Source organism: Colobus angolensis, unplaced genomic scaffold (genome assembly GCF_000951035.1).
Source record: "Colobus angolensis palliatus isolate OR3802 unplaced genomic scaffold, Cang.pa_1.0 Scaffold4, whole genome shotgun sequence".
NCBI lineage: Eukaryota > Metazoa > Chordata > Mammalia > Primates > Cercopithecidae > Colobus > Colobus angolensis.
The window spans coordinates 14,998,560-15,019,061 of record NW_012117376.1 but is presented as its reverse complement, the minus strand read 5'-3'; the positions used below and the strand labels follow the sequence as shown (position 1 = coordinate 15,019,061).

The window sequence follows — 20,502 nt, the reverse complement described above, 5'->3', positions numbered from 1 at the left end:
GTTGCAGTGAGCCGAGATCACACCACTGCTCTCCAGTCTGGACAACAGAGTGAGTGAGATTCTGTCTCAAAAAAAAAGGCGGGGGGCGGAGGGTGTAACTGTTGGAAGGGGAAAAGTCCTCGCTGACAAAGAAATGACACTAATGAAAACAAAATCAAGAATGATCCACTGGTGCCAGAGATGATAGAGAAGCTTGTCAGTGAGTAGTTCCCTACTTCTTGCAGCAAAGGGAGCATGGGCTAAAAATACTTTAGAAAAATCAAACAGTACCTGCAACACACTCTTAAATAAAGGCCAGGCTTGCAAACTATTCCTTCTCATCCATGCTGCTCAAATGTGAAGGAATTCTATATAAGGCTAAAGTCTAGTGAATCTTCTCACTTCAATTTCCACCTCTCTGGCTCAAGTCATTCTTGTGACTTAGCCTCCCAAGTAGCTGGGATGATAGGCGCATGCCACCACGCTGGGCTTAATTTTGTACTTTTAGTAGAGACGGGGTTTCACTATTGTTGGCCAGGCTGGTCTTGAACTCCTGGCCTCAGGTGATTCACCCACCTTGGCCTCCCAAAGTGCTGGGATTACAGGCGTGAGCCACTGCACCCGGCTTAATTTTGTACTTTTAGTAGAGACGGGGTTTCACTATTGTTGGCCAGGCTGGTCTTGAACTCCTGGCCTCAGGTGATTCACCCACCTTGGCCTCCCAAAGTGCTGGGATTACAGATGTGAGCCACTGTACCTGGCCCCCACTGCTGCTGCTTTGTGGAATATAGTTTTTCATCAAGTGAGACTAGGACAATCTCTTCATATTCTTTTAGTTCCTGGGATGTTTGACAATACTCTTGTCTAATCACATCTGTATCTCTAGACAAGTGCTCCATCATGCTTTCAACAGTTGTGGTCGGTGCATAAAAATTCACCAAGAAATACCCGCCTCTGCTGTGCTGTTGACAGAGATCTTATAAGGAAGTGCTCATTCGCCCAGGTTTTCCAAGTCCCTCACTATTGCTCCTCTGTTCATCAGGGCTTGTATCATACATTTCAAAGTAGCAGAAGTCTCTGGCCACAGCATGGCTGTCAAGATTAAAGCCAGCTTATAGCCAGGCATTCCCGGAGGCTCTGTGGGCGGCTTGGAACTGGGCTGGTTCCCAGGAAGGGAAGGAGCAGGATGGCAGGGACCTGGAAGTGGCTGGGTTGAGTGGCTGCCAAGTGGCGAAAGCTACAAAAATTTTTAAAAAATTAGCCAGGTGTGGTGGTGCCACCTGTAGTCCCAGCTACTCAGGAGGCTGAGGTGGGAGAATCACTGGAGCCCAAAAGATCAAGGCTGCAGTAAGCCATGATCTCACAGTTACACTGCAGTCTGGGTAACAGCAAGACACTGTCTGAAAAAAAAAAAAAAGATTAGTAGTTCTGTACCCCAGCACAACCCCACAGTAGTATCTATCTAGAGCTCTCCTCTTTCCTCTGATATATATAGTTGACCTTGGAACAATACATTTAAGCTGCACAGTTCCACTTGTACGTGTATTTTTTTTCAACCAAACGCAGATCAAAAATCACATATTCAAGAGATGCAAAACCAGAGTGTATGGAGGGCCGACATATATGCAGTTTCTACAGGACCAACTGTGGGACTCAAGTATAAGCAGATTTCGATATACAAAGGTGGTCCTGGAACCAGTCCCCCATATATGCCAAGGGACAGCTATATTTCTGAATAGTATGCTTTTCCTGCACTTTTTTTCTTTGATGAATTTTAGACATCTGTTTTTGTTTCATGGGAACAGTATCTCCCCGACAATATTGATTGTAATTGTTTTGGATGTTTATATCTGTTTATAGTATTTCTTGTTTTCTTAAGGTCCTTTTTTTCTGTTTTTGGTGTCTTTCATGTTAGAGGCTTGGTGATCATTGAATGGACGGGCATTCGTATTTAAGAAGGAAGCAGGCTGGGTGCGGTGGCTCACGCCTGTAATCCCAGCACTTTGGGAGGCCAAGGCGGGTGGATCACCTGAGGTCAGGAATTTGAGACCAGCCTGGCCAACATGGCAAAATCCTGTCTTTACTAAAAATACAAAAATTGGCCGGGCGTGGTAATGGGTGCCTGTAATCCCAGCTACTCAGGAGACTGAGGCAGGAGAATCGCTTGAACCCGGGAGGTGGAGGTTGCAGTGAGCTGAGATCGCGCCACTGCACTCCAGCCTTGGTGATGAGAGTGAGACTCCTTCAAAAAAATAAAAAGGAGGCATTTAAAAGCTGGATGAAAGCTCTGGGTTCATGGTGGTTATCTGTTGGACTTCAATGTAGGATCAGACTTAGGCTACCCTTTTCACTTGGGAACACTCAAATGTCAGTATCTGGATGTCTTCTCTCACTCTCTCTAGGGAAGAATCTTCAACCTGCTCTCTAGTGGAGAGGCTAGAGGCAGGAATGCTTTTTAGCCTTTGGATTCTCAGTGTTGAGATTGGGCTTAGAGTCCCCACAGTTCTATACATACAATTTTTTTTTTTTTTTTTTGAGACACAGTTTCGCTGGAGACTGTGGAGTGGGTGGAGTGCAGTGCCACGATTTAGGCTCACTGCAGCCTCCGCCTCCCAGGTTCAAACTATTCTCTCTCATGCCTCAGCCGCCTGAGTAGCTGGGATTACAGGCATGTACCACCATGCCTGGGTTTTTTTTGTTTCCGAGATAGAGTCTCGCTCTGTTGCCTGGGCTGGAGTTCAGTGGCATGATCTCGGCCACTACAGCCTCCGTCTCCTGGGTTCAAGCGATTCTCCTGCCTCAGCTTCCTGAGTAGCTGGGATTACAAGCACCCACCACCTTGCCTGGCTAATTTTTGTATTTTTAGTAGAGAGAGGATTTTGCCATGTTTCTCAGGCTGGTCTCAAACTCCTGACCTCAGGTGATCCACCCGCCTTGACTTCCCAAAGTGCTAGGATTATTGCAGGCTTGAGTCACTGCACCGGCCTAATTTTTGTACTTTTTATAGAGATGGAGTTTTACCCTTTTGGCCAGGCTGGTCTTGAGCTCCTGACCTCAACTAATCCTCCCACCTCAGCCTCCCAAAGTGCTGGGATTACAAGTGTGAGCCACCATACCTGGCCATATACATAGATTTTTACTTATACTTGTTTTCAGCCCAATACTTCACCCTCTCTGCTGTGACTGGGTACTCTTGAGTCGGGAATCTCTCATCGATTTCTTCAGAGAATAGTCTCCTGATGGGGAAGCCCAGGGTGGGGCTGATATCTAGCTAACTTGTATACAGATTTCTAGGGAATTCCCCTGTTTTTCAAATCTGTGGTTGATACTTGCCTCCATCTTGAGCTGGTACTTCAGAGGCTCTTGGGAGTTGGGAGGAGCAGATTTTCTTCCCTGTTGTCTGTAACTCCCACTACAGATTGTAACTTTTCTGCCCCATGTCATTTATCTCCCCTGTTCACTTTCACCTTTTAAAAACGTTAAAATCTTTCATAAGCTGGGCATGGTGGCTCACTCCTGTTAATCCTGGTACTTTGGGAGGCCAAGGCAGGAGAATTGCTTGAGTCCAGTTCAAGAACAGCCTGGGCAACATGGCGAGACTCCATCTCTATGAAAAAATTTTAAGTCAGGCTCGGTGGCTCACGCCTGTAATCCCAGCACTTTGGGAGACCGAGGTAGGCGGATCATGTAAGGTCAGGAGTTCAAGACCAGCCTGGCCAATATGGTGAAACCCTGTCTCTACCAATAATACAAAAAATTAGCTGGGTGTGGTGGTGGACACCTGTAACCCCAGCTGCTTGGGAGGCTGAGGCAGGAGAATCGCTTGAACCCGGGAGGTGGAGGTTGCAGTGAGTCGAGATCGTGCCACTGCACTCCAGCCTGGGCAACAAGAACGAAACTGCGTCTCAAAAAAAAAATTTTTTTTTTTTTTAATATTTGCTGGGCATGGTAGTACGCACTTGTAGTCTAAGCCACTCAGGAGGCTGAGGTGGGAGCATCAATCACTTGATCCCAGGAGGTCAAGGCTGCAGTGGGCTGTGTCCGTGTCACTGCACTTCAGCATGGGTGACAGAGCAAGACCCTGTCTCAAAAAAAAAAAATCTTTCCTAGACTTTTGTTTACTCCCCTGTTGTTTCTCAGTTGATACTTTATTTCTTTTCTGTCATTTTAAAGATGTTTTTGGAAGGGAGAACACACAAACATTTATGGTCAGTTTACCATTTTCAGTAAGCTTTCCAGGTGATTCTGATACATACTGAAATGTGAAAATCACTAGTTCAGAGATTTAAGAGTACAGATTGGACCTAGGATAAAGCTTTTGACTGATTTTCAGGGATCTTTCTTAGTAGTGTTAAATCTTTGGATTAAATTAGGCCTTTGTCTCCTCTTTGACATTTAATATATCTGCATCACTTTTTCTGTTTTCTCTTGTTTTCCTCAGCTTCCTTGTTCGTAAGCAAACAAAATAAAACAAAGCACCATAATGGTGAAGAAAAAGCCTCTGTTCAAATCTTTATTGAATACCTGCTCTGTGCCAGGCATTCTGCTGTGTGTTTAGGACATGATAATTAGCAAACGGACATAGCTCTTTCTCTCAAGTCTCATTAGCCTTTCCAGTTGATTGCATGGCTTTATATCATGTGCGGTATTTAGGGAAGAATATATTACTTTTCTGACCAAACTGGTTATATGTCTTATCAGAAAGTTATGTATACTTCTGCGGTCCAATTCAGATGCAGACCATCTGGAGTTAGTGTCAGACACCACAGGTTTAAGGGTACAGTTCTCAACAAAACTCCAGATGCCAACAGCAAATTCTGGGGTCTTCAGGCCACTCGTATTTCTGACCAACTGGCTTCTGTTGACCTTCAGGTTTAGTAATTCCCAGAATTACTTACAGAACTCAGGAAAGTACTATACTTACTATTACAGTTTTATTATAAGTGATACAATTCAGGGTTGGGCGCAGTGGGTGATGCCTGTAATCCCAGCACCTTGGGAGGCCAAGGTGGGTGGATCACCTGAGGTCAGGGGTTCGAGACCAGCCTGGCCAACATGGTAAAATCCCATCCCATTTTTAGTACAGTATTATTCTGTACTAAAAATAGAATAATTAGCTGGGCGTGGTGGCGGGTGCCTGTAATCCCAGCTACTCAGGAAGCTGAGTCAGGAGAATCACTTGAACCTGGGAGGCGGAGGTTGCAACGAGCCAAGATCATGCCACTGCACTCCAGCCTGGGTGACAAGAGCGAAACTCTGTCTCAAAAAAAAAGGGGGTGAGGGGGTGGGATACAATTCAGGACCAGCCAAATGAAGAGAGACATAGGGTGAGGTCCAGGAGCATCCTGAGAGCAGAGCTTCCATGCCCTCTCCTTGTGTGGAATAAGAGCATGTAAACACAGCACATTTATGTGTTTACCCACCAGGAAGCTCCAGTGAGCTTCTGTGTCCAGAGTTTTTAGTTGGAGTTTCATTTATGTAGGCATGATTAAACTCAATCACCCATCCCTCTCCCTTTCCCGTAGTAGATTAGGTTCAAAGCAGTTGGTTTTTCTGGTGATCTGCATCCATTCTGAGTCATAGTATTGGCATAAATTTACTCATGATGGGTTCTGGCCCACTTCTGTCCAATTCAGGAAATTCCAAGGGCTTAGAGGTTACCTCCCAGGAACCAGGTACAGAGGCCAGACAAATTCTGTATTTTACAACAGAAATGCTGCCAGTTTTTAAAAACTGCCCTAGAAGTGTTTCTCTGTCCTTGATTTGAAAGTTCATTAATTCTTTAGTTTTATACTCAAATCCTAAATGGCAAAATTTGTTTGGCTTCCTACCTTCATTGCAGTAGAACAACATTCACAACCTCAAGGGGTTGCTTCAAAAAAAGTTGATGTGGCTGGGTGTGGTGGCTCATGCCTGTAATCCCAGCACTTTGGGAGGCCAAGGTGGGTGAATGGCTTGAGGGCAGGAGTTGGAGACCAGCCTGAAAAACATGGCAAAACCCTGTCTCTATAAAAAATAGAAAAATTAGCCTACCGTGGTAGCGTGTGCCTGTAGTCCCAGCTACTCCAGGGGCTGAGGTAGGAGGATCACTTGAGCCTGGGAGTTGGAGGCTGCAGTCAGCTGAGATCACACCACTGCACTCCGGCAGGGTCATAGTGGAGTGAAGGGTAGAGACAAACTTCACATTTCTTCTTCTAGGTCAAAGGTCGTGATAAACATATCAATAATTTGAAAAAGAAATGTCAGAAGGAATCAGAGCAGAACCGGGAGAAGCAGCAGCGTATTGAGACCTTGGAGCGCTACCTGGCTGACCTGCCCACGCTGGAAGACCATCAGAAGCAGAGCCAGCAGGTAGCAGCAATGTCTTGGCATGCCTGGGGTGATCAGGGAGCGGCCAGGCAGGGGAACTTTTTCATCATCTGCTGTATGCAGTTATCCTGTGACTTCCTGAAAGGATAATCCCAAAGCAGTCATGTCCAGATTCACATTTGTCAGATTTGTAACCAGACTGCAAATTTTTGAGGTACCCAGACAGAGGCTTCCTTATGTTAAATATAGTGAACCCCAAGTTTCAAAGAATCAGTATGTTCAGCTCTCTTACTCTTTAAAGTTTAACTTCCTGGTTCTCTTCACCCTCTTGCTTCTAGTTTCATTAACCAACCTTTTCCACCAGTTTTAATCAGTAGTTCACATCTGTTCCCCTGGTCACCTGCTCTGTCCTGACTCATCCCCATCAGGTGACCCAGATTCCCCTGGTCACCTGAGTCTCCCCGGTCACCTGCTCTGACCTAAGTCACCTTTAGTTACCTGTTCCTAACTGTCCTTCCCACCAAACTACTCCCCCCCCAACTCTGGCTCATACACCTGCTCTCTTTAAAATAGCCAATGGGAATTAGCTTAGACTGTGTGGTTCAACCCTAGCCAATAGGGTGACAACATAGCAGTAGGGACGACCTGCTTCAGGAATAAGAACTCCTTCTCTTCCCCTGTCCAGTTGTGCTCTCACCATTGTTCCATCTGCGAGGAGCACCCTTTCTGCAGAAAGTAAAAATTGCCTTGCTGAGGAAATTAAATGTATGTTTGAGTGCTATTTCTTTGCGACACCGAGAAACAAGCATTTTGCATTTCTAACACTTGACTTATTTGACCTAAACGTGGGATCCTGTTTCTCAGCTTAAGGATTCTGAGTTGAAGAGCACAGAGCTGCAGGAGAAAGTGACTGAGCTGGAGAGTTTGCTAGAGGAGACCCAGGCAATCTGCAGAGACAAGGAGACTCAACTGGAAAGCCTGAAGCAGAGAGAAGCAGAATTTTCCTCTGCTGGACATAGGTAAATAACCCTGTGGGATTGAGAGGAGTGGAGAGAGTTTTTTGTCATAGCCATCCTGCTTGCTTACCTGTGTGACTTTGGGTGATTTGGGAAAATCATTTTACTTCTCTGAGCTTTGTTTTCTTTGGACTGTGAATAATAGGGAAGCAGCTTTTATATCTTTGGCATGGAGTAGGGATGCAGTGGGGGCTTATCTTCACAGCCTTTGTAAGGATCTAACCCCGTGTCTGGCACATAATTCTTAGTATGTATGTGTTGAATAAATGAAAGCACTTTATAAACTGGGAAATGAGGTATCTGTATACTTTCAAAAGTGGGTACTGGTGGTAAGAACTGAGAGTTATCCACAGTTCAAGCCATGTAGTTAATAAAGGCTACCAGGAGCATCTGTTTCTCCTCAGCCCTAGGGATTGTTCTCCATTGCCATGACAGGTTCTGAGAACAAACAAGATGCCATAATGTACTCTCAGGGTGTCTTGGGAATCTCCTCCATATTAATAGCAGTTTCTGTGTTTCAACAGCCTCTTGGACCAATTCCAGTTTCTAATGGGATAGATTGGATTTCTCATCCCGTATTTAACCACAGCGTCCCTGTTGTTTATCTCAGCAGTCGGGCTTTGCTATAAGTAATTGTAGAGACCCACTGGAGGAAACCATTGGTCAGAGTCAGAAGTGGGGTTAGAGGACAAAGTTGGCTTTGTGCCAGACTGTGTGTGCCGAGAAAACAGCTTTTGTGTTTTCTGAACTTCCTACAATGTACATGTATGACTTACAGTCTAAATACATGTGATAAATTTGTATTCTTTAAATATCAAAACAAAATATACAGGAGCCTTGGGCAGGTAGAGAATTGGTGTCACATTGTATAGATTCTGGCCCCTAGGGAAGAGAATTAACATACGCTGAGGAGCTTTTGTGTGGCACCCCTTATATTACAACAGACCTAAGTATTATCCCCAGCTACCGCTTGGAGGGGACTAAATGTCTTGCCTCAAAATGTTCAACAAATAGCAGAACCAGGAATCAAAGCCACTTGTCTCTGACTTCAGAGTTCTTGAAGGGGCCATTGTCTTTCAGCCTGCAAGATAAACAGTCTGTGGAGGAGACCAGTGGAAAAGGTCCAGAAGTGAAAATGGAGTCCTGGCAGAAGCAATATGATTCACTCCAAAAGGTGACTGAGGGTGTCCAGGCTGTAACGGAGGGTAGGCTGGGAGGAAAGAGAAGATTGTGTATTGGGAGGCAGACATGAATTCTTGGCTTTGGGCAACCTAGGATTTGTTACCAAGAGCTTTTCTTTCTTTTCTGAGAAGTCACCCTATATAGTAATTTGTATTTAGAATGTCATCCTTACAACAGGCAAACTTGACTCACTTAGAATATAGGCAAAAGTAAGAGGAGGGATGATACGCCTCTGAATGTCTAGATTAGATGACCCAAAATGGTGCAGTAAAGTTTGGTGTACTTTATTCATGGCTCAGGCCCATACAGAAACCCTGAATTGATTCAGAGAACACCTGCAGTCTTTAAAAGACAAGAAACCAGGCCTGTTTAGGGTCCCTTCTTGGATAATCAGTATGACCAAAACTGTAAATAACAACAACCATAATAGCACTAGAAATGGCAAGCTTCATTAAACTGAATTTTTAGCCATGTCCTTGTACCAAAGAACAAGAGTTTGCACTGGCTATATATAAAGTTGATTCCACTGGCCTGCAGTTATTAGGGTGAAAGTTCCCTTTCCCCAGTAGTGGTCATTCCTGTATATACACTACATTCCTGTATAAACCTTGTGATTGGAGCACAGTATTGTGAAGCTAGTTAGCCAGGATTAGGAGTCTGGTTTATATTTCTGTAGGTAGAGTTCACTAATCTGTATCCTGGTCTCCCTCTTAATGGTCTAATAGCCAGACCACATGTCCTAGTGCAGCCCTCTTGCCCTCTGACCTCACTGTCAGCCTTGTGCTTGCAGCCTTCCTTGATAACTTTGCCTTTCAGATTGTGGAGAAGCAGCAACAGAAGATGGATCAGTTGCGCTCACAAGTACAGGTGAGCAGGAATCCTTGGGACATGGTGGGCAGAACTTAATGATGGAATCCCTAGAATTTAGCCAATAATTATTTTGTTCTCTGCCATGCAAGTTGCTCAGTGTTAGGGATACAAGAAGAATGAGACCCCAGTGCTTCTGAGCCTTGCCGAGAGGACACAAATATAGTAGGGAGTTTCAGCACAGTACTGTGAGAGCAGTGCCCACAGTATCCTGGGGGAGCAGAGGAGAGTCAGTGGTAGGAAGGGAGGTAAAAGAGAGGTTTCTGGAGATCCTGAACCTAGAAGGATGAGGAGTTAGCCAGGCAAAGAAGAGGAGGTGGACAGGATGTGTTGGATTCCAGATAGGAGGAACAGCATGAGTGGGAACATGGAGACATGAAACGGCATAGTTTGAACGTGGTGCTGCAAGCAGTTTGATACTGCTGAAGTATTCACTTTAAGTTGGCAAGTGGAGACCTGGGCATTCGAGGCTATGGGAGGGCATATTCTATCAACTAAGTTAGTGTTTTTATTTTTTATTTTTTGAGATGGAGTCTCACTCTTGTCGCCTAGGCTCGAGTGCAATGGTGCAATCTTGGCTCACTGCAACCTCTGCCTCCCGGGTTCAAGCAATTCTCCTGCCTCAGCCTCCCAAATAGCTGGGATTATAGGTGCCCGCCATCATGTCCGTCTAATTTTTGTATTTTTTTTGTAGAGACGGGGTTTCACCACGTTGGCTAGGCTGCTCTCGAACTCCTGACCTCAGGAGATCTACCCGCCTCGGCCTCCCAAAGTGTTGGGATTACAGGCGTGAGTCACCATGCCCAGCCTATGACAGCATTTAATTGGGATGTGATGTGGTCAGGTTTGCAACTCAGGCTCAAGTGTGGAAGATTGGCATTCTGGAGAGAGGGAAGGTCCAGGGGACTGTTGGAGAAATTCTTGTGAGAGATGATGAGGGAACCTGGCATATAAGGCAGCATAGCAGCAGGGAGATGTGAGGGGATAGATTTAAGTGACTTTAGGAGGTAACATCAAGTGGAATCAGTGACTGACAAGATGTAAGGGTTGAAGAACAGGGAAGAATCAAAGATGACTCCACGTTTCTATTTTGGGCCAGAGTGGGAGTGTTTTTAACTGGATTCTCCAAGAAATCCTGGGTAAAGCAGGTTCACTCAGCGTCTCTTTGGACTCTAAAAGTTTTCACACCAAAACACCTGAAATGCACTTATTTGGAGGGAATAAATGGAGGCTGCAGTCTTGCCTTTGCCATTATGTGGATTGGGCTACGTCTATCTGGTTCACCTCTTTCAAGTCCTATAAGGAGGTAGTCAAGCCTGGCAAGCATTTTAATATATACCCATTTAAAATCCTAGGTTTTTAGTAGAGTTTTTAATGGATCTCAAAATAAGTTTCCTAGAACACTTGGGGTTCTACAAAGTTTGGAAAGGCCTGACATTTTAAATGGCACATTTACCTATGATAAGACTACTTAAGCAAATTAAAATATCAGGTGAGGCTGGGCACGGTGGCTCACGCCTCTAATCCCAGCACTTTGGGAGGCCAAGGTGGGCAGCTCACGAGGTCAGGAGATTGAGACCATCCTGGCTAACAAGGTGAAACCCCGTCTCTACTAGAATACAAAAAATTAGCCGGGCGTGGTGTCACGCACCTGTAGTCCCAGCTACTCGGGAGGCTGAGGCAGGAGAATTGCTTGAACCTGGGAGGCAGAGGTTGCAGTGAGCTGAGATCACGCCACTGTACTCCAGCCTGGGCGACAGAGCAAGACTCCATCTCAAATATATATATATATATATCAGGTGAATTTGTTGGAATTCGATGGATTCATCGTCACTTTGGATATTTCATGATCATGAGGTGTTTTCCTTGGCAGTTGTATTTTTTTATTGATATAAAATGAGAAATATAAAAAAATTGCACACTTCATTCAAATCAGTTTCAAAATTTGAGGAAAAATTGAATGAATAGAATGAGGCAGAAGTTTAAAAGCTTAAATATCTCCCTTCCCCTGACCCCTCCTACACACACAAACACACTTACACAGAACTCACTAGATTAGGCACCTGTGAGTATGCTCTCCTACCCCTTTCCATGTCTCTGAACAGCATTTAATAGACAGTATTGTCAAGTGCACTTGACTGTTAACTCCTAAAAGACAGGAACTGTTGGTGTTCTCCTCAGTGCCTGTCACAGTAAGCGCTCAGTAAATACTGAACTCAGCTGAATAGCACATTCCCTGCCCTCAAGAAAGTTTGTGTTTGAGTGGAGTGAAGGATCATGTGCATAGCCAGCTAGAATATTAAGCAGATGTACTTGTAAGCCATGATGGATATGATAGCAAGGTAGGATTAGGATTAATTGGATCTGATTTGCAGATTGAAGAAAGCTCAGGTGGGCCTTGGAGGTTTCCTGGAGGTAACAGCAGAAGAGCAGCTTGAACAAAGGAAAAGGGAAGTGAGCAGAAGCATTGACGCTGCAGCCTTCAGGGATGAGGGCCAGTCATTCATTATGGCAGTGTAGAGGCTGGCCATGTGGAAGGTGGAAAGAGATATGGCTAGAAAAGTAGGTAGGAGCTACCGTGGCCTTGAATGCCCTGCTAAGAAACTGACCTCTATTTGGTATGTGGTCAAGGGCTATAGGAGGGTTTAAATGGGACGTCACAAATCGGGACTGTTCTAAAATGATTTCTTAGCAGGAGTGTGTAGGTAGGGTGAGTCTTCACTATATAGTCCAAGCCAGCGGTGATATTGTCGGAACCAGACTTGTTACTCCTGTGTTCCCTCAACATCTTGGCTGTGTGATTCAGAGCCTAGAGCAGGAAGTGGCTCAAGAAGAAGGAACAAGCCAGGCCCTGAGAGAGGAGGCCCAGCGAAGGGATTCAGCCCTGCAGCAGCTGCGCACAGCCGTGAAGGAGGTGAGTAGCATTAGTCAGACCTCTTGGTTCTGCCTCCACAAACCCGATTTCTTTGTATGCCCTCCCCATCTACTCCAATAGGAACCCCAGTGTTTGAAAGGGAAAGGTCCCTACTGAGCTTTGGGGGCAGAGGAAAGGTGCATTGCATCATCCTTTATATTACAGACCCTAAGCCTGTTTTAGCATGTCCATAACTACTACCTAGGAATGCTTTTTTTTTCTTTTTTTCTTTTTTTTTGGAGACAGTCTTGCTCTGTTGCCAGGCTAGAGTGCAGTGGCGCAATCTCGGCTCACTGCAACCTCCACCTCCCGAGTTCAAGCGATTCCCATCTCAGCCTCCTGAGTAGCTGGGACTACAGGCACGAGCCACCGTGCCCAGCTAATTTTTTTTGTATTTTAGTTGAGACGGGGTTTCACCACGTTGGCCAGGATGGTCTCCATTCCCTGACCTCGTGATTCGCCCACCTCAGCCTCCCAAAGTGCTGGGATTACAGGTGTGAGCCACTGCGCCAGGCCCAGGAATGCTTTTTGATGGGGAAAGTCATTCTCTCTTCCTTTGTTGTCTTGAAGCCGCAGGTTTCTGGGGTTGGAGAGTTGAAAGACTGAGGATTTGGTGGCCTTCATGCACTAAACAGAGCTGTCAGCAGGGGGCAACCAAGTTTTCTGACTGGCCTAGTACCTAGGAAGGAACCTCCTTTAGCTAGGATTGTCACATGGCCCAGTGTGGGTGGAGGGCCTGGGACTGAAAGAGGGACTCTATTCAGACTCTATGAAAACACAGTCAAGGTAGGAAGGGAAGGGAAGTGGATTAAGCTGTCAGGAAGAGAGGGAAACAGACAGACATACATGAATAGATGGTTTTTGTAATAAAGTCTGACTCCGCTGAGGTGAGAGTTTGAAAAGGCAGGACTCGTTCCAGGGCTGGATCCTCCAGGTCCCAGCTTCTCCAGCCCCCCACCTAGTGGCTACTAGCTGTCATACTGTCTTTCTTACTCTCTCTATTCCTTTGACACACTGTGATCAGGCTGGCTGGTGGCCACTTTTGTCAGGGTGGCAGGGAGAGATTGAAACCAGTGTCTCCTCAGATTTCACGGTTCACGGTAAGCCTTCTCTAATAGCCTGGCTAACAGAGTTGGCTGAGGGACTGACTTGAGATAGAGTTCCTAGGGGCGGGAGCATCTTCTCTGGTTCTTGAACAGAAACTTGGATGCTGATGATTCAGAACCAGTTGAGGGTTGGCTTCCTCTCTAGTGCTAGAGCCCTGTGGGCCCAGCCTACCCACAGGAAGAATCAGGCCTGATATTGATAGTGGGGGAAGTGCTAAAGCCTGTTGGCAGGGGTAGGGTTGGGGAAGGGGGGACACTGCCTATGACTCACCCATTCCTTCCACACCCACACATACATGCATAGATACTCTTCCTCTCCCTGGGCCTGAGTTAATGTGCTTACGCATCTGTCTGCTCAGCTTTCAGTGCAAAACCAGGACTTGATTGAGAAGAATCTGACGCTCCAGGAACACCTGCGCCAGGCCCAACCAGGGTCTCCACCTTCACCAGACACGGCCCAGCTGGCACTTGAGCTGCACCAGGAGTTGGCTAGTTGCCTTCAAGATCTGCAGGCTGTCTGTAGCATTGTGACCCAGAGGGCCCAGGGCCATGACCCCAATCTCTCCCTGCTCCTAGGCATTCACTGTGAGTCCTCAGACCAGTCTGGTGCCCAGGAAGGAGGGGCCTTCTTTCTCTTCTCTCCCCCATCCCACTTTCCCATATTCTTACGGTAATATGTAGACAGAATACATAGGCCTGGCCACTGCCCTCTGGACATTTGTTTCACAAAGTAGGTGTTCATAAATCTGTTTTTGGAAACAAGCTATGGGGGTACTTGCATGCAGGACAAACTAAAAGTGGGCCTTCAGCAGCAAATTAACCCACTGTCCCCAGATGCTTTTTTTAAAGTGTATGTCCCAAGACTGTGGGTTCAAGATACTGCCTATCCATACTGCACCCTCCACATGAAAGTGTCTTGCAACTAACATTCTCTTGAAATCCTCTTCTCCCCAGCAGCACAGCACCCAGAGACTCAGCTAGATTTGCAGAAGCCAGATGTGATCAAGAGGAAACTAGAGGAGGTTCAACAGCTGCGTCGTGACATTGAGGACTTAAGGACCACCATGTCAGACAGATATGCCCAGGACATGGGAGAAAACTGTGTCACACAGTGAGGAATTCTGGGGGATTCCCCCAGGGAGGATCTGGGCTGCTGAGAGCCTTGTCCAGCAGGTTTCTGCCCTGACATTCTCTTGTCTGCTGTTCCCAGAGAGAAGTGTCAGAGGGGAGGGGAGAGCCTGCATCTGGGGGCCAAGGGCTGATTAGGGAACTGTCCTACCCCACACTGGCATGTTGGATTACGTTTGTCCTGCTAATTCACTCTCAACGGTGAGTTACTAATTAACTTTTGGCAGGTACAACAGATAAGTCCTCACAAACTGTTCCCAGCCCTAGGCTGACATCAGAGACAACAGGCTGTCCACCTTTCTTCATCCAATGGGATGGATCCCTGTTAATTCCCACTTTTTACACCTTGGTCCTGCTGATCAGAGAGCTCATCAGAGGGGCCTGGAAAGGCCGAGCGAGTACCAGTAACAGTGACCATTTAAGAATTCTCAGGCCCCGTGTGCCAGCCTTCCTGGGAACACTGAGCTGGCTTTCTGGGTTTTCTCATGCCTGGTCTCACTGCTTCTTCCTCAGGGCACTTGTTCTCCCAGAAGCCTCAGGGTAGTGTGTTGGTTAGCACATAACTACTAGGATTGGGGCCCTAGGGATTATAGCCGGGACTCTAATCTGCCTACCATGCCATTTAACAAGAGATCCCACTCTCCAGCTGCCTTGTGTCCCTAGGGCCCTGGCCTTGTGTTTAGCACAGCCCCTTTCTCCTTTGTTCTCAGGCCTTCCAGGTAGCCCCCTTCCTGGACTTAAGAGTGCAGACTCTTCTCTGTGGTTCTAGCCTTGGGCAGAATTATATCCCCAAGACCACAGAGCAACTGTCAAGCTGCTTAACCCCCTCACCGAGGGCTACAGCCTGTGCCCAGCCCTTTAATTTGTGCCTCTCTTGTGTTGGGGGTGGTTGGGGTTATTCCTTTCCCTTTCCTGCTCTGGCCTCCTTGAAAGTTCAGAGTACCCAGTACAAGTCAGCTTTAAAGTACAGCTTTTAATGTTTCCTGGGTTGTTGCTCTGGGGCTTTAGGGAGGGCCCTTTGCCCTCTGGTTTTTCTTGCCTCCTGGTTTAGGGAGCATCTCACACTTGTTAGTGTCTGGTTGGTGGGCCAGCCATGCCTCATCTAGATCTGGAGCCAGGCCAGGCAGGGGCCATGTGTGGGCCAGTCAGCCACTACAAGATTTTTGCTAAGCTTTGGGCTGTTGGCAGCATCTTGGACCTCATGCCTGGGCCTGAATGAGGCTCTTTCTTAAGTGTTTTTACAAGTTTATGTTTTATTTATGGAGTGACTTATCCCTTCCATTCAGAGCAGCCCCACCCAGCCAGCCCTTCAGCCTCTGGGCTCCTGCCTCTTAAAGGCAGAGCGCCGTCTGGTTGGTCTCCACCCTGTGCATTGGGAGCCCAGCCACCATGCTCACGGGTATTTTTCCTCAAAGTTTATAACCAGTTATTTATATGAATCTTTGTTATGTCAACTTGTTTGTATTGCCTATTTTGATTATAAAATAAAATATCTTAACAGACGCCTCAGTTTTCCGTACCCTTCCATCACCACCACCACGCTATTCTGCCCCTCACTTTGGTTTGTTAGAGCCAAAGTCTGGGTTTTCAGCCAGGTCCCCCAGGCAGCAGCGTGGAGGAACCTTTGGCAAGTCCAGCCTCCTATCCCTATCTCTGCCACTTCTGCTCCTCTGTTGTTATGTAGGACCAGATCTCTTCCCACTCATTTCTGTTGGGCAGACTTTCCCTGAGTCATAGCAGAAGTTTGTCACTGGAAAGTTTCAGCAGTCCTCGCAGGAAGTCGGCAGCCTCTGGGTTGCTGTGAGGAAGTGGCTTTACCTGAGCAAGGGTTGTCTTTCTGGGCTGTTACCTGCCTGAGCCCTGGACCAGGGGGGCATCTGAGAAGCATTATGTTGAATGCCAGACAGATAGCTAGGTTTCCAAAATTGGGTTGGTTGCTGGAGTCTGCCCCCTCAACTCCTGAATTGCTGGGAGTAGTAGCAGTTGGGGGCATGCATACATGGAGCTGGGGTTGAGCTTGGACCACCCCAAGACCAGGGGTGGATCTTAAGGGTCAGCTTGACCCTAGGGTCTCAAGAATCCTGACACCACCCTCTACCGCCACACTTCCCAGCTGTCAGCCTTGGTCTCCATCTGGTTCCTTGGGGGTGTGGCCTCTGCATCCTGCCACCACCCTTCCTTGTCTAAACCTTCCCACCTGAGTGGAGAGGAACTTGGGGGGAAATGGAAGCATGTCCTTCCTGCTGTCCTATGCTTCCTATCCCCTAGGGTTAGTGGTGTGTGTTGGGTGGGGAGAGGGGGGGTTCCCTTGGAGCAAAGGTACCTTAATATGGGAACTTTGGGTCTGAAAGCAGCTCAAGCCTTCCAAAGCCCCAAGCTGCCCTGTACTATTTAGGGCACCTCCTCCTGGAGACAGCGGCTCTCGTAGATGGGAAGTTGGATGCACCAAACCTGGGTGCGGTTGGAGAGGAGGCTTCTGCCAGACCCTCTCCCGGGCCTGTCCTGCCACCCAGCTCCTCCCCAGGCACACTGAGCTCCAGATCAGGGAAAGGCCGAAAAGGACGAGCAGGGCAGCCACAGAAGGGGCGGCCCTGCGTGGGACGGGTCCCTCTGCGCGCCTGGTCACCCAGGGGTAAGGGAAGGGGCCTCCGGCGCGCGGGGCGGTGTCGCGCAGGCCCCGCCCCGCCTGCCCGCGCCACCCATTGGTCCCGAGCGCGATGACTTGAGGGCGGAGCAGGAAGGAAACCGCTCCCGAGCACGGCGGCGGCGTCGTCTCCCGGCAGTGCAGCTGCCACTACTGCCGCTCTCTGCCTGCCGGCCCGTCTACCCCCAGCATGAGCGGCCTGCGCGTCTACAGCACGTCGGTCACCGGCTCCCGCGAAGTAAGTGTGCGCCCGGACTGGCGCTGGGGGAGAGCTCAGGGTCGTGTCCCAGTGTTTTGGACCCTGGCGCCCGGGACCCGCCCCCAGGACGGGGGCGGGGTGGGAGAGTGCGTCGGCTAGGTGCTGGGCACTGTCTCCCGGATCCGGTCCCGAGGCCCCATCCTGAGCGTCCGGCATCCTGGGTCCTTTGCAGCCGCAGCATGAACTTCCCGTGCCCATCCCCCATCAACCCCACACCCATTCTCTGCACTCCCACTACCAGGCTGACCCTGACCACGACTGCAGCTTGCTCTTCCCGGGCCTGGGGGGCCTGCCCTGCCCTCCCCACCCCACCCTGAGCCTGATCCCACTTCCCTTCACTCTGACCCCGTCCCCGTAGTTGATCCCTCTTTTCATCCTGCACCACCTCAAGCCTGACTCATCCTCCCAACTCCTAGAGGCCAGAACCCTCCCCTAGTGTGGAGGGGGGCCGGGGGGACAAAAGCTCCTGGTCACAGCCTCTCTCACCCTGCCCAGCGTTCCCCCATAAATCCTCCAGCCTATCCAATAACCCCTACCCACCCTCTGTCCCCAGATCAAGTCCCAGCAGAGCGAGGTGACCCGAATCCTGGATGGGAAGCGCATCCAATACCAGCTAGTGGACATCTCCCAGGACAACGCCCTGAGGGATGAGATGCGAGCCTTGGCGGGCAACCCCAAGGCCACCCCACCCCAGATTGTCAACGGGGACCAGTACTGTGGGGTATGGGCTGGGGGACTCGGGGGTGGGGGGAGTGTTGGAAGAGGACTCTGGCCAGGGTCAGATCTGCCACAAAGCACTTGGGCCTCCTGCATTCAGGTGACCACCCCTTGCCTCCCCTTCCCCAGGACTATGAGCTCTTCGTGGAGGCCGTGGAACAAAACACGCTGCAGGAGTTCCTGAAGCTGGCCTGAGTCAAGCCTGTCCAGAGTTCCCCTGCTGGACTCCATCACCACACTCCCCCCAGCCTTCAACTGGCCATGAAGGACCTTTTGACCGACTCCCTGTCATTCCTATCCTAACCTTAGAGTCCCTCCCGCAATCCAGGCCACTTCTCCTCCCTCCTCTCTAAATGTAGTCCCCTCTTCTCCATCCAAAGGCAACATTCCTTACCTGTTAGTCTCCGAAATTGTCTTAAGCAACAGCCCCAAATGCTGGCTGCCCCTAGCCAAGCATTGGGGCCGCCATCCTGCCTGGCACTGGCTGATGGGCACCTCTATTGGTTCCATCAGCCAGAGCTCTGCCAAAGGCCCCGCAGTCCCTCTCCCAGGAGGACCCTAGAGACAATTAAATGATGTCCTGTTCCATTGGCACTGTGTCTGGTTGGTTGTGGCCTGGGCCTCCTGGGTCCCTGCCCTGGGCAAGGTTGGTAGTTGTGACTGTACTGAGACTGTGCTCTGTGGGAAGGGTGGCTGAACTGTTCTCATGGGACTGTCACCTCTGTGTTAGTGCATGTGTTTGGATATGTCTGGCACACACATACCTGTATGGACCAGTGGTTTCTGGAGATGTCTGGGTGGGTCACCCTCCAGTTCACATGCATGTGGTGTCCATATCACGCTTGTGCCTTGGTGTGTACTGCACATTTGCATGCCTGTCAGTGAGTGTGGCCATCCCATGCGCCTGTGTTGGAGCACAATGGATAAGTATGAGTGTGTCATGGGAGGTGGTATCCAGCTCAGTTCTGCTAGTTTGGGGGCATGGGTCCAGTGGCAAAATGGCTTTGTGCAGTGTTGAAGTGTCCCCACGAGTTGGTGGGTCTGTGCCTGTGCACAGGTATCTGCTGGCTGCACACTACACAGTGAGGCTCTGCTGTCCCAGCTGAGAATGTAAACCCAGCTGGGGCCAGCTCCTTCCTCCCACTGCATCCCTCCCTTCACAGGATCTACTTAGCCCTTCTTGGGAAAAAGAGGAACCTAGAAGACAAAGACCCAGCAGCCAGGCCCGCCAGCTGGGGCTCAAGTTACCAAGGGGCGGGTCGGCACCGCCCCCTCCCTGGCCCAGCTGGTCCCAGGCCTTTCCTACGTGCCTGGCAAGATGGCCCACCCCTGAGAGCCTGGCGGAGCAGCGGGTTGAGGGGGCGGGCGCTTTATTGGGGGCTGGGACTGGGGCCAGGACTAGGACTGAAGTTCGGGCTGGAATTTGGGGCTCGGCGTGCCCGCAGCAGTAGTGCCGCTTTGGGCACGAGGCCTGCAGCCTGCAGCGTGAGTGCATCGTCCTGGTAGAGGGTGGGTGGGAATGTGCTGAAGATCTCAAAGGCAGAGGCATCCATGGCCCTGGGGACCAGGCAGAGCAGATCAGGCTGGGCAGTGAGGCCAGAGCCCCTGTGTGGTCCCAGCCCTGCCCTGCGCCCACCTGGCCTGCGCTAGCAGGGCTCGCACATCCCCAATGGTGTTATCAGGCTGCATCATCAGTAGGAAGGACTGTTCCCCATTCTCAGACTTGATGCGCAGCATGGAGAGCGGGGGTGCTGGCGTGTTAGGCGACTTCTGGCTCCTGCACAGCCCAGAGGCCATCAGCGCTCGGTGACCCAATGCCCCCAGGCCCTCACCTCCTCATCCTGCCCTCACCTCTCTCGCTCAGCGGCCAAGGTAGGCGTCTCCACCACAATCTCCTGGATCCGGGCAGGCAATGGGCAGCAGTTCTGGAAGGTATCAATGAAGGGTGGACAGAGCCCTAGGCCCCATTTGAGTCATTCCCGCAATCCTTAGAGGGACACATCCTTGACTAGGGACAGATGAGACCAGTGAGCAAAGTGGGAGGGGGTGTTTTATATAAACCAAGGCCAGAGGAGAGGCAATGGAAGGGGAAGGAGGTTCTGGGAGGCAGCCCCATGGTTCCCCCCCAGGTAACCCCCCGTTTCGGTCTAATGGAGACAGAAACCCACACAGATGATGATCAGGCTGGAAGCCCACCCCAGCCTGGGGTCAGGGAAGGCTTCCCTCAGAAAATGACAACTGAGCTGTGACTGAAGGATGAGTGGGAGTCCTTAGAAATGGAATGGGTGGGGCCGGGCGCGGTGGCTCAAGCCTGTAATCCCAGCACTTTGGGAGGCCGAGACGGGCAGATCACGAGGTCAGGAGATCTCCAAAGTCTCACC

General features: G+C 49.4%; 3 protein-coding genes and 1 pseudogene across 6 annotated transcripts in view; 2 read left to right on the top strand and 2 right to left on the bottom strand.

Moving 5' to 3' along the window:
- Nucleotides 1-16,004, top strand: part of CEP85 (centrosomal protein 85kDa) — a 62,468-nt gene extending 46,464 nt beyond the window's left edge. For 2 of the 3 annotated variants that reach the window (XM_011955593.1, XM_011955592.1), the window contains 7 exons: nt 6,178-6,330; nt 7,153-7,307; nt 8,385-8,478; nt 9,303-9,353; nt 12,160-12,267; nt 13,733-13,958; nt 14,328-16,004. In XM_011955593.1, coding sequence (XP_011810983.1) covers nt 6,178-6,330; nt 7,153-7,307; nt 8,385-8,478; nt 9,303-9,353; nt 12,160-12,267; nt 13,733-13,958; nt 14,328-14,488 — 948 coding nt within the window. In that variant the 3' untranslated portion in view covers nt 14,489-16,004. Of the gene's footprint in view, nt 1-6,177; nt 6,331-6,975; nt 7,058-7,152; nt 7,308-8,384; nt 8,479-9,302; nt 9,354-12,159; nt 12,268-13,732; nt 13,959-14,327 lie in introns of those variants that run through there. The other variant, XM_011955594.1, reaches the window with a different exon arrangement.
- On the bottom strand, nt 676-1,365 carry LOC105521381 (annotated as a pseudogene).
- A 356-nt stretch (nt 16,005-16,360) lies between the features above and the next one.
- Nucleotides 16,361-18,715, top strand: SH3BGRL3 (SH3 domain binding glutamate-rich protein like 3). Of its 2 annotated transcripts, XM_011955596.1 has the most exons (3): nt 16,361-17,383; nt 17,958-18,125; nt 18,251-18,715. In XM_011955596.1, the coding sequence occupies exons 1-3, from the start codon at nt 17,336-17,338 to the stop codon at nt 18,314-18,316; spliced, it is 282 nt and encodes a 93-aa protein (XP_011810986.1). In that variant the 5' UTR covers nt 16,361-17,335; the 3' UTR covers nt 18,317-18,715. The 2 variants fall into 2 exon arrangements, with proteins under 2 accessions (XP_011810986.1, XP_011810985.1); XM_011955595.1 differs by having other exon boundaries at nt 16,916-17,383; nt 17,958-18,715.
- A 759-nt stretch (nt 18,716-19,474) lies between these two features.
- The window catches only part of UBXN11 (UBX domain protein 11), a 26,712-nt gene continuing 25,684 nt past the window's right edge, over nt 19,475-20,502 (bottom strand). The window contains exons 14-16 of the mRNA XM_011955597.1: nt 19,973-20,046; nt 19,758-19,898; nt 19,475-19,678 (exon numbers count right to left, since the gene is read on the bottom strand). Coding sequence (XP_011810987.1) covers nt 19,492-19,678; nt 19,758-19,898; nt 19,973-20,046 — 402 coding nt within the window. The 3' untranslated portion in view covers nt 19,475-19,491. The remainder of the gene's footprint in view (nt 19,679-19,757; nt 19,899-19,972; nt 20,047-20,502) is intronic.